This window comes from Paralichthys olivaceus, chromosome 3 (genome assembly GCF_024713975.1).
Source record: "Paralichthys olivaceus isolate ysfri-2021 chromosome 3, ASM2471397v2, whole genome shotgun sequence".
Lineage (NCBI taxonomy): Eukaryota > Metazoa > Chordata > Actinopteri > Pleuronectiformes > Paralichthyidae > Paralichthys > Paralichthys olivaceus.
Genome location: NC_091095.1, coordinates 14,302,278 through 14,315,690, shown reverse-complemented (window position 1 = coordinate 14,315,690; position 13,413 = coordinate 14,302,278). Strand labels below are relative to the sequence as shown.

The 13,413-nt window shown below is 41.7% G+C and overlaps 1 protein-coding gene across 1 annotated transcript in view; it reads right to left on the bottom strand.

The window, feature by feature from the left end:
- Positions 1 to 169: 169 nt before the first annotated feature.
- agbl4 (AGBL carboxypeptidase 4) overlaps positions 170 to 13,413 on the bottom strand; it is a 256,311-nt gene continuing 243,067 nt past the window's right edge. Inside the window, exons 11-13 of the mRNA XM_069522085.1 lie at positions 10,036 to 10,198; positions 1,833 to 1,926; positions 170 to 1,689 (exon numbers count right to left, since the gene is read on the bottom strand). Coding sequence (XP_069378186.1) covers positions 1,590 to 1,689; positions 1,833 to 1,926; positions 10,036 to 10,198 — 357 coding nt within the window. The 3' untranslated portion in view covers positions 170 to 1,589. The remainder of the gene's footprint in view (positions 1,690 to 1,832; positions 1,927 to 10,035; positions 10,199 to 13,413) is intronic.

Sequence of the window (13,413 nt, the reverse complement as noted above, 5' to 3'; positions counted from 1 at the left end):
AACTACATAAGTGTCTATATATGCCTGTTTAATATTTGACCTAATGTAAAATCTGCTGTGGCTTTAGGAAGAGCCACAAAGCAGATGTGGAGTCATGTGACCAAGAAGTAAAGTCAAAAGTTCTGTTACATCTGTTATATATATGGGAGCAAAAGGTGCAACATCACGATTAGGTGATAAAGTGTTTATTGCGTAATTGATAATAAAACCAACAGCAACTCAGTTTACACCCGACATTAAAATACATTTCATATCGAGATGGTTTTTACCTGATCACAATACACCGGGCATTAATGTGTCTCCAGTGTCCGATCACCCCAGCTCACGTCACATCCTCCTCTCATTTGCGCAGACCCAAAAAACAACCAACTGCTCTTGTCTCTCCTCCATTCATTCTTGAATAACATGAGGACTGATGAGAGGACAGCTTCATGTCTTTACTGGCTAATGGCTGCTAGCTGCCTTAGTGCCACCTCGCTGGTTTGGAACAATCGTTAAGCATAATCATGTCTGCATAACTTGTTGTTGTAAGAGGATGGAGAACGCAAATGCATGCATGTAAACTTATGTGTCTGAACTCCCGGAGTTCTTTTGCAGATCAGTTCACAATCCGCCCTCATTGCATCTTGGGTGCATTTATACCTTTACTTTCATGTCATCAAACACTATCTGGTTGCAGTGCGATCAACAAAAACACATTTTAATGCCAGGTGTAACAATTATTACACCATCCAGGTCAAGTCATACAGTACGTCAGTAGCAACAGGGAAGCATGCATCTATTTATGAACGTCTATATACACAGAAAAATGAGCTGCTGAATGAAGGCCTCAGATTAAATAAAGACAAAGTCCTTTATGTGAGTGTCATCTCTTGACAGCCAACTTGGTAATGTCTCGGGACCATTCAAAAATGAATGGGGAAAGAGCTATAAATGCACTTTCCACGGTCACCAGAACATAAAACCCATGTTTTAAGTCTAAGACCGTCAAATTTGATTTAAATAAAACCCACTTGAAATGATTGATGAATTCGCCTCCTTGTCAGTGTGTTTTACCTCTTGAACGTATGTGCAAGGCTTCATGACACCAGCCTCTTTTCTGGTTCAATCCCAGGAGCCCTGACACAACACTGTCAGCTCATCCCACCAGAGCACTTCAACAAATGAGGGAGTTTGTATCTGATGTTTAAATAAATACAGTTGATGCATCACATACTGCATTTTTGTTCTTCCATGCTTAACAACCATCAGTTGAAACTGTCCTGAAACATGTCAGGATTTGCTTTTCTATATTTCCTATTTAGAACTCTTTAGAACTCGTGTTTTGTCTCTGTCTTTATAACGTGTCTGATAGAGATGTAACTAGTCTGTCTTCCCTTTGTTTACATTTCATAGTCACTCAGGTTTCAGATTTTTCTGATTCTGATTTCTTCCAAATACCAGTAACCTCACTGTTACAAATATGTGAATATAAGTCTTCATAGCCAGGGAAATGTGGAGCTTCTAAAGGCAATGAAGTGTGAAGGATTCTCCTTCCACAGTGCTCTGCATTTTATACACGCTCTGTCTGTGTCCGTCTGTCTGTCGGTCTAGTGCCTGACACACTGGCTTTTCTCTCTCTGTCTGTCCACTGCATCTCTGCCAACGCCATTGCCCTTTGCGTTGCCTGTCGGGGACATCACCTCTGAGCTGGAGACAAGAACATATAAATGTGAATGACTGAGATTAAGTTCAGGAAATAGCAAAAATGCACTCAATAATAAACAAAAGGAAGAAATGTGTAAATGATTTATCTTCTACTAGTAGTTATTCATGACACGATTCTGCTTTACCTTTGTATGTGAGTTGGTCTGTTGTCCTTGATAAGGTTGTTGAGTTTGTAGTAATCAAGGAAGGTACGAGCCACGTTCCTGCCCAGCTTCATGTCTGAGGTACTAGAGTTAAGAACAGTTGTCTGGATGATCTGCAGGTGAAAACATTTCCTTCCTCAGAGGTACCCAGACTGAGTGCTGGACCATTGATGAGGAGCTGTGACATTGTACTGTGGAGTGAATGTTGGATTCACTTTCGGGGTCATGTACATCTTTATATAGTCTATAGTATATTTGTACCCTATGTATTAGGGTTATCTTTTTGCAGTTGCACTGGAGTAACTAATAACATTATAAATTGATATATTGTTATGGCATATTTGCTAGAATGGACCCATTGTCAAGGTTATTATTTGTGCTTGTAATGCAGCTATGACTAGTTGTAAAGTTGTACATTTTATAGAAAGGTCTGTGATTCAGATGCATTTCAGATGCAGCTGATGTCAAATGTAGGAAATTCCATAAAGCTTAAGAGCCACAGTCGTAGATACTTCTAAAATTCTACAGAGTAAACTAAAGATTCCAACTTGAGGTCTTAGCTTAAATTACAACACTTTAGGAATTAATTTTAAAAAAATTCTATGGTTCATGAAACATTCAAATTTACACTGAACACAAAAGTAATTACTTACAGGCTGATGCCTGATTTAAATTCAGAGGTGAGCACAAACATCATCCGCCTGCTCAACTGGCCCTGACTACATTAGTGACAATATCAATAACTTCACTGCTTTTACAAAACAGCCGAGCGTCCATGAGTGGTGTTGCTACGGCTGTGATCATTAAGGCAGCAGGAAAGGTAACGATAATAATCATACAAACATAATGAAGAAATGGAGAACCAGGATACTGACAATGTTCCCAATCAAGAGTAAGGATATAGTAAACACAGTTCAATAAAAACAATGATGCTAACAGACGTAAGTTTTATCGAGTCACTGAGGTGCATGGACTGAGGAACACTTTCAACAATATCAGCTGAAAATATCCATCCATCCTTTAAGATGTGTCTATGTCTCTTCCATCATCCAACATCAATATCTAACATCCTTACATCTGTTCATATAGACGCCAACACAAAACAACCTCAACCATAAATGTGTTTCCTTATCTTGACGCATTGATGTTTAGCTTCCTCCATTCTTCACCAGATTGAAGTATGATGGAGCAACACAGCGACATTATCTGTCACGTTTCCCCTGTCATTACCTTGTTGATACGCAGATACGGCCTGTCGACCGCTGGACTATCTATCTGTCCCAACTGTGTAATTGAAACAACTGGTATACAGACAAAGACGAAGATTCCAATTTCTCATAATGATAAAAAATGACCTGCGCTGCAAAACTCGTGGTTGCTACAAAGATGAAAAGCTGTTAACTTGTAAACAATCCATCCTCGGTTTGAGCAGGCTGCCTGGGCGTAGAGTTCAGGCTCTGTAGTTTGTCAAACAACACACAAACACACACAAGAACACACACAGACACTCACACAAACACACCCACACACACATATTTAGGGGTACACCTGGAAAGTCATGTCTGTGAATATGCAAGAAAGTCCGTCTGTAAGTCTGTCACCTTGGCCTGTGAGGGGATGTTTTTGTGCATGTTCAGGAGTCCGCACAAGACTTCATTCTTCACCCGGCAGGCTGATGGCAACTCTCTCCACATGACTCCAGAGTCTATATTTACACCCCATCTGGCTGTTTGTCTGTGCGTCCTGTGTGTGTGTGTGTGTGTGTGGATGGGTCTCACAGTCTGTCTCATGCTGGATGATGATACTGATTAGACGAAGATAAAACACAGATGGAGAAAGTGAGGTTGTGTCCTCACTTTTATGCTAATCTTAGCGTATAATTGTTCCAAACAAGATAAGAGTCTGCAGTCGTGCTAGTCGCACAGCTGTGCTCTGAGCTAAACGCTAACATCAGCATGCTACCCCACTGATAATTTTGCTCTGTATAACATGCTGATATTTAGCAGGTCATCATCTTAGTTACTAATTAGCAGTGAACACAAGGTACGGCTGAATCTGGTAATGTGGCACTATATGTTAGGTGATCACCAAAGTTATAAGAACTCATCATGACAGAAACTGTGCATTCACATGCTTCTCCGAAGGTCTCATTTCCAGAGTTGTTGTTTCAAATTTGATGTTCATATGTTTTGAAGTCAGAATGTTAAAAAACAAAAAATCATGGATGCTGAAAACAAAATGTATTGTAATTATGTGTTTTTTTGGGGGGGTGTTAACATCGTAACAACTCTTTCTGATATTTGCATATAGGAATTAAAGAAGAGAGGAAAGGATCATGTGTGAGAGACATAAATAATTAAAAACTTATGCATGCGAATCATAAAAAGGGATTGGCTCTACAGTGAGTGGTGGACATGTAGTTTGCAAGTTTAACATTTAACATTTAAGTTTACATTAGAAGCTGCTATTTAGAAGTGATTGTAAAATTATGTGAATTGGTTTATAAGTGATGATGTCAGCAACTTGGCAACTGAAACACCAAAAGCTTTGTAGACTTTGTGAGGTTTTGATCATGTGAATTTTCCCAATTTGGATCCAAGATTTCCAATTATTCTGATTTTATAATGATATTTATATCTGTGTACTATATATTTTACCAATTCATTCAGCAGGTACTGATTATTATTAGAATGTGAAATATTTTAACAAATGAGAACTTTGGCCAGTTGTTGGTGCTAGAGAGCACTACTATAAGCATTTGTTCTTCCTCTGGGAACCATGAACCATCTAATAGTTTGAAATATTTCAGCCTCAAGTAAAGACATTCTCATCTCTACAGCCATGCTGCCGGCAAGACTGAAAATGACATGATCTGAATGTAGATATAGTAACTAGTCTACTAGTTGTGAGGAGCTGATACACTGATGTTCAGTACACTCACAAACACAATACAGGAAATAGACGCACAATCATATATAAGCTAGTTGTATATCACATGATAAACAACCACTCTTCTTGCATCTAACATCTTTATTCTGACCTCAGGAAAGTTTGCGGTGTTTTCCTCTGCTCTCTTTCATCAGCAGAGCCAGTCTAGGCACGCTCAGCGACACAAACATCTCCCGGACGACCCCACCACGCGCAGATGGCCGCTCAGCTTGGCTTGTCACGACTCACTGTCTATTGCAGCAGGTTTTGTGATGGACGGTCAGCTTCCAAAGGAGAACTTCATCCACGGACGCAAATCGTCCAAGACACGGAGGATGCCCTGATGCTTGTCTGGCACATCGCCGGGGGAACCCATAGGGCCTGGAATGAGGCTGCTGCTGACGTGTGTGTGTGTGTGTGTGTGTGTGTGTGTGTGAGCCAGGAAACAGTCGGCCAGCTGTAGAGAGGTGGGTGGTAGTGGAAACATTCAGAAAAAGTTCAGCCACATCTCATTGCACCATGTGTGATACTGATAATATTGTTCATACTGTATCATGAACTTGACTGGATCTCTTGGCATTATCATAATCATTGTGTTATCATTATGCAGCTTTGAGGAGCTCAGAGAGGTGAATGTATTTGGCCTTTCCTGTCTTGTCACTGTGGCGGGTGAGGTGTATTCTCCAACATCACCGAACACATAAGGGTCTTGTCTAATCAATAGCAGGTCATTGTCATGGCTCAAGGACGTGGCAGCTTAGGTGCTGATGAGATCGGGATACGTGAGACAAAGGGGACGGGGACATCATGACTTGTTTACTGCAGCTGTTTACTGTCAGCGTGGCATTTAGCGGCTCGTGTCCCTCGTGCCTGGTCCTGGCAGACAGACAGACAAGGTGATGATCAGACAACAAGGCTCCCAGTGGTAAAATGGACAAGACACGCGGTGGATGCTGTCAAGATCGGACGGGAGTTAACAAGGAGACAAGAAAGGGGACATTCCAGCCATCAATACGGGCCCCTGACAGGTCCTGTCACTGCGCTGACACACAGAACACTAATTATCAATGCTAATTAAGAGGCTAGTCAACAAAGGCAATACAAAAAGGCACATTTTTGTCCCCAATAACGATTCAACAGACTGAAAGACCTCACGTCCTATTTCCCAAAGGGACGCAGAGAGGCTGATTTAGGAGGAACTGTCACTGCCAAGGAGACACGAGCTGAAACTTGAGCAATAAAATGAAAGAAGTGTGAGAAAGGCTTCTGTTTTCTCACTAACAGCAACACAAGGCAATGATTTATGCTGCTCTAAAACAGTGTGAGCTCGCAATTTTTATCTTCCTGCTTTTTCTTTACAGGAGTTCTTCTCTTCTAGTTTTGAAGAAAAGGCTCAACTTTGTGTATAACATTTCAAAAAAGAAAAGTGCTGAAGAACAAAAAGTGCATGACTATATAACAATATACACGAAAGGCATCAAGTCTGTCATTTTGTTCAGTCCTTATGCTGCTTTTAGAGATTCCTTTTTATTAATTACAGCAGAGATGATAAATAACATTTTTAATAGAAAGAAAACCTGCAGTTTGCTTTGGATTCTACAGTTTAATTTCAGAAATTAATTTTAATTCTGATTTCAACTTTTGCTCTTTTAACTGCCACTTCAACTGATTACACTATTTTAACTATTATTACTATTTTTTTTTTACTCAAGTTGCTCAAGTTTCATCACAAAGTTTTGTTTTTTTCGCATACGGATGCTTGAGTCCTCCTGCAGGAGGCTCTGGGTTTGGTTCTTTGCCGTGTGTCTTCCACTGTCTCTCCCCCATTTCATGCCTGTGCTTTCCTATCAATAAAAGTAAAATGCCCTAAAAATGTTATTAAAAAGGCTTTTATACATAACATGATTTTAACTAACATCCTCAGACTTTTCATGAACGTCAACATTTGCAAAAACTAAGGCAACACAACTGGAGGTGTGTGTTTGTGCATCTTTGTGAGTACCCATGAGGACACCAGTTCACCTGAGCAGGGCATTAATATTTGTGCAATGATCTGTGTGTTTGATTGTGTGTGTGTGCGTTTATGTGTTTCTATGTGTGCACTTGTCTGTGTGTGCACATGGTTTGATGTGTATGAAGTCTGGTAGTGAAGCATATTTGCCTCCCAGCTATATCATTTGCATACTTGTCACAGGCTGTCCACTGGGTGTCAGGCTCACTGATGCATGGCTCTAGCATTCATGGAGTCTCACTGTTATGACGAGGTGCATGCTAGGGTGTAGCTTTGTGAAGACAATGGAGAGGATGACAAATGTGTGTGAGTGAGAGAGAGAAAGAAGCACATGCACTTTTAGGACGAGTCACAGCCAGAGACAAAGGCAGCCAATAGGTGTTGCATTGATGCATCTACTTGTCCACTCACGTCACACAGTTATACTGAAGGATAACACAACAATGTTGCCCTTGACGAGACTCAGAGTGACCACTTTTGACAAGAAGACCACTGTTTCCTCTACGTGACTCTCTCTTGAAGGAAAAGAAGCAAAACATTGCACTCGTCTTTCTCTCAAAATTGTACGTTTGAGAATCTTGAAAATGTGCACGTCTGTGCTGTGACAGAGAAAAAGCTGCTGCTCAAATCAGTGCAGGAAAAAGAAGAGCAGTGAAGCTTTACTGTCTGAAAGACTTTTAAAGTTTTCGAATAATGCTTCAAAGTCTCGCAACAACTCAAAAAAGCACACACACCAAGGTAAGTAATCCCACAAAGCTCACTCTCACACACACACACACACACACACACACACACACACACACACACACACACACACACACACACACACACACACACACACACACACACACAGGAAAGTGTCAAGCTGAGTTTTGAACAACATCCCAGATTCTCTCAACCTTGATCCATTCCACTCTACAGTTTCTACTTCACAGGCTGAACTGGAAGGTCCATCGAAAAAAACACAGTTGGACGATGACAATAAAGAAAAGCTGGTAAAATTCACCAGCCAATATGTTTAAATACAGAACTGGAATGTACTGTACTATTCAGCATTTTACCTGAAACTAACTTCATGTTCAGTAGATATGAAGGACACACACACACACACACACACACACACACACACACACACACACACACACACACACACACAGACAGAGGTGCTAAATGATTAGAGGACAAAGGGAAGACAGACGCGACGGAGGTTGTCCCCGCTGTTTCAGAGAAGAGGATTCTCAGCTTGACTAGATGATATAATGAGCTGTTATGTTCTGGGTGACGAGATGAGAGGAAAGGACGGAGTAGAGGAGAGAGGAGGACATTAGAGGAGATGGAAAGAAGAGATCAGAAAACAAATACACAGACACACGATGCATTACACCTTTTTCCAGAGCACTTTCAAACTGTGACAAAAGTCTCAGCTGTGAGAAAGGTTAAGGTTTCAATTTTAGGTGGCTTCAAGTCACAGCAGTGGAGGATAAGAGTCAGGAAAGATTAAAGGGGAAGGGCAGCGTGTTTGGAAGTGGTGGGAGTTAGGAGCCCAGGTTATTACTTATTTGTCATCTATTAGTTTAGAGGACTGTGTGGGCCTCTGCATGTGTGTGTGTGTGTGTGCCAGGTGAGAAAGGTGGAGGGAGGAGGCGTTCAGATGCTAAAGGTCTCTGTTGATGATTTGCACGCTCCATCGAGCTGACCACTGGGGCGTAAAAAGCGACATGGTCGGTTCCTTCAACCTGCTTGACCCCAATCTCCACTCTACACCAGGTCCCTGTGCTGTCTCGCCCACCCTGCGGAGCCCCTCCTCCTCGTACCCCTCCCCATCTCACAGGGAAACACACACACATGCATGTACGAACACACAAACACATGCACACCCTTCTGAAAAACATAAAGGAGATCAAGCAAGTCCTCCCACCGGAGCTGAGTCCTCCCCCAATTTGACCTTAGGATGAAATATCCCCTCAGCAAATACATGGAGGCTCCACATTGCTTATCTTGCTTTAATGAAAACACCATGTGGAATTTGTTATGTGCAGCTGTTTGTTTGTTTTGCATAGCAGCCAGACACCTGTCCCATAAAGGTAAGACAAGCTGCAAGTTCGTGTGTGATGGAGCCACGTGTGTCCACGTACATGTCTGTATTTCCACCTGCGCATAACGACTGTCATTTAAAGACCTGAGACGATTCTATGAGAAGCATTAAAGTGACACAAACACACACATACATCCCTCATCAACGTTAGTTCGAGTTTATCCTTTTCTTTGTATTCTCTTTCAAGAAAAACATCTAAAAGTATGATCAAAAGTCTAATTTCCAATTATTGCAATGTGAACTGAACCGAATTTCCCAAATCCCACATGTGAAATAACCACATCTCAAACTGTGCTGGCTCTTGGCACTAGAGGGCACTAGGGCTGCATCTATGTCCAACTTTCCCTCCACCTGCAGAGTGTGTGTAGGGGGAGCACATGCTTCTCATATGTAGGGTCCTTATCTCTCTCTTTAAATCTCTCTTTTCCCCTCTTCTCCGTCACTCTATCAGCCAGATCAGACCGCCATCGGCCAGCTCTCAGGAGCTCTTCAGCCCTAAGAAGGTCAACTGAAGGAAAACTTCCTCCCATTTGGATCCACTAAGGCACCTGTGACCTTGCTTCCCATGATGAATGAGTGTGAGCATGTGTGTGTGTGTGTGTGCATGATCGTAGCTGACAGGAATCACGTTTGTTCCATTGTTCCATTGTTTTATTGCAATCAAAGCCCCAACAGCACATACACAGCTCTACAAACGCCACCACAGGCCCCTTTCTCCTTTTTCCTTTGTAAATGAAATCAATAGACGCAGCGTTCGCATCCTTATTCTGTCACTGCACATCTGTCGCAACACAAGGCAACAAAAGAGCAAGATGCTTTAGTAGTGAGTACACGTGACCTGACACACAACACATGCACACACACTCACAACCAGGAACGCAAATATTAAAATAATGACTCCAATTATTACAAGATCAATTGGCTTGATTTCAATGGGAGAATTACACTGCGGGAACAGTGTGTGTGTGTGTGTGTGTATAGGCTACCTTTTCAGACTTAAGACAAGTTAATTGGGGTCTACTTGTTCAATCAGGGACCAAAACTGTGTCCCCAGTTGGGTTTGACTAAGTGTTTAAGATTAGGGTTAGTAGTGGTTATGGTTAGTGTTAATAACCATAACCACTAGATAGAGCCGATATGTTGAAGGATACATGTCTCCTCAGTATAGGGCACAGGTGCGTTGCTGCCAGCGGGCATGTAGCTGTAGAAGGACACCTCCAGAGTATAGCAGTAGGATGTATCGTCAAGGAGACCACCAAGGAAACGTCTACCGGTACCAGCCTTCACCACATCTCGGTTAAAGGACGTGTTGGACTAAAGGGATACAATAGAAAAACAGCATCAATGTGAAGAAGCAGAAAGATAACACTTCAGTCAGAGGACTTGGTGTCAGCAAAATATCCACTGTGGTAAATCATCTGTCAGAACGACACTGGAGTCTGGAAAACCTCCCGATGGAGATCATCAGCCCAAACTATGACATCAAAGTTTAAATACCACTACTGATCGTGAATACCACCACAGAAACTGTTATGAGTTCGTACCATAGACTGTATAAAGATGGACAACACTTCTCCACCTTCTGGACAAGGGGGCCACCATCTCGTTTCTTTCTAAGTTTGTTATTCAGGTTTTCTAGGACTTTTTTTATTCCAAAGATTCACCTGGGTAGCTACTAGTACAAATTGTACAGATTGTAGATATACAATATATATATATTTATATATATATAAATATGCAAGAGATGACAGCTCCCCAAAAGTAAAGCCAAACCAACTTGATCGCTCTCTGGTGACTGACTGAAATGCCTCCATGTTAGGGGATGGGACGAGTCAAAGTACAAGTTTAAGTACACATAAGATTGCGGCACATGTATCCAAGACATTTCAGATTCATTTGATGGGCAAACATGATATGACAGTTTTGTTCTTGTGTCTGTTAACATTGACTCAAGACCCTTCAGAATATACAGTATACACCATTAATAATGGTGGTAATAGTCATGACACTTAACTGGACTCACAGTTGTTTGAAACCTGAATCAATCATGAAAGTGAATTGGCCTTTGACAAGCTAAATTAAAATAAACCTCTCATTGCAATATGAATAATAAATCCATTGACATCTGCACAGAAACCATTTGCATCATAAATATTTGACTCCAGATTTGATTTGACTTATGCGTGGCCGTCCACTGCTGTTGCACTGACAGGAGTTTGCTGGTTGACAAATGAAGAAACAAAGTAGCTACGGTCAGTGTTGTTGTCTGACAGGTCTCATCAGTGGAAACACATTTGTTTCTCTGTAATGTTCACTTGTGAGCCTCTGGAGAAGCCAGGAGAAATAATGAAGGGTAGAGTTTATTCTAACAGACTCACTTTGTTCAATGTCATTACAGAGCTTGGTTGTAAACGGCTTAAACTGAGACAGAAAAAAGAAAAAACAGTCTATTTTGGGTTTGAGCGTGTCAGCGGTACACTACACAAACACACACGATGCTGTCTTGGGAGGAGTGTGGAAAAAGTTTCCATTCACTGTCACTCCACTCTGCTGCAGTGAGAGTTGCCTCGCTGAAATGCAGACTTAGCAGCTACCAGTGGGAGTTTGCCTTGATTGTGTTGTGCTGCTGCTGCTGTGGCTGCACCGGGCTTTAGGTAGTGCTGAATGGGCAGGGGGGGGCGCAATGCACAGGGAGGGAGATGACCCCTAGGCCAGCTGTCACACAAGTAATACAGATACAGAGAGAGAGAGAGAGAGAGAGAGGGGGGGGGGAATTTGACTTGTTCCCCGTGACACTAGATACAGTAGAGACACTGACAGTCAGTGACATTTCCACACATGTGTGGGTGAACATCGACCTGTCTGGCTCCTCTCCATATCCAGGTTGGCACACTGGCCGCTGGGTGTCAATGGGCAATAAAGGTTACTCTTTATGACGTGTGTAAGTGGCTCCGCTAGGAAATGTCACCATCAGTGACTAAATGAAGGTCAGTGGAAGTGACACAGGCCCGAGAGGAAATGCTTTGGTGGATAATGCATCTGTGTGAAAAGGTGTTATTACAGTAGGTTGTGCATGTGTGGCCGGATTGAGGTGCGTCACAGTCAGTGGATGGATGTTTCCTCCCACACGTTTCCTTTGTTAAGTGTCTCTCCTCCATTAATCTCCTGCGCTTTAATTTCCTCCTTGGTTTTCCTCACCACCCTCACGCTCTACAAAGTCCCTCCTGTCCAACTATCCCCGGTTTTAGCCAACTAAGAGGTGCTTCGGCAGAACACCTGCATTGCTCACACAGAATATCCTGACCTACTTTCATGTCCCTGTGCTTCCTCATGACCTACGTTAGCTATTTGTGTTCTGCACATACATAAAGTGTGAGTGCACAGTAGGGGGCAGACATGACTCAGGAGGAAGAGTGGGTCTTCCACTAATTAGAAGGTAGGTTGTTTGTTCATTCCTCAAGTCTGTGTGTTGAAGTGAAGACGCTGAACCCCAAATTGTCCCGGATGGCTGCTGTGCTGGATATAGAAGCGATGTATGAATGTGACTCATAGTGTGACGATCTTTGAGAGGTTGTTAAGGCAAGAAGAGCGCTGTGTAAATTCAGTCCATTCATATGTCTGTGTTTTGTGGATCCGCATCTGTTTAAACCTGCAACTACAAGTCAAATCCATAACATATATACCTCATAGTGGGAGAAATCAAAGCCTAGGTCAATAACTTAATTAAAGGGATAGTTCACCGAAAAATAATATTGCACTCATCATCTACTCACCACCATGGAGGGGTAGGTGAAGTGTTTGAGTCCACAAAACCCTTCTGGAGTCTCAGAAGTAAACTTTGTAGCAGCAGAATCCAATACATTTGAAGTCAGAGGTGACTTACACTTCAGACATAATAAAACAACAGAAAAAACACAACATGCCTCCAACTGCTCAACTGCTCATTTGGTGTCATCCAAGTGTCCGCAAGCCCCGACATTCATATTTGACTCGAAATTGCATCATTTACACCATGTTTTACGCCTAAATGTCATGATATCTTCCTACAAGTTGCGTTCATTTGTCTCCCTTTCTTATTCTTATTTTGTACTGTTTTGTTTAATGTGTTTTGTTAGGTATATTAACCTTGTTTGGATGTGTGCTATAGAAATTTTTTTTTTTATTTACCCAAAGGTTATCAGTATTATTTCCTATTTTAGTATGTTTTTATTATCATTTTTATTCTGTATTCTATGATTCTTCTTATTCTTTGTCCTGTTATAAGTTACTAACTTTCCCAGATTTTTAAACAAGATTCATTAACTCATCTTTAAACTCCCCTCACTGCTCCTTTCATCGACACATCTATCCCAACAAATACTGAAACAGTTAAAGTATTATAGATTATAGGGTTAGGTTAGATTATAGATATATTTAACACCTCTTGTGTGTATGTTGATGAGTTTTCACTCATGAATATGTCTCTGCTGGCGTCATAACAATGGTGAATTAATACAGAAAGTACATGTGTTCTGTGTGTTTTCCTCAGT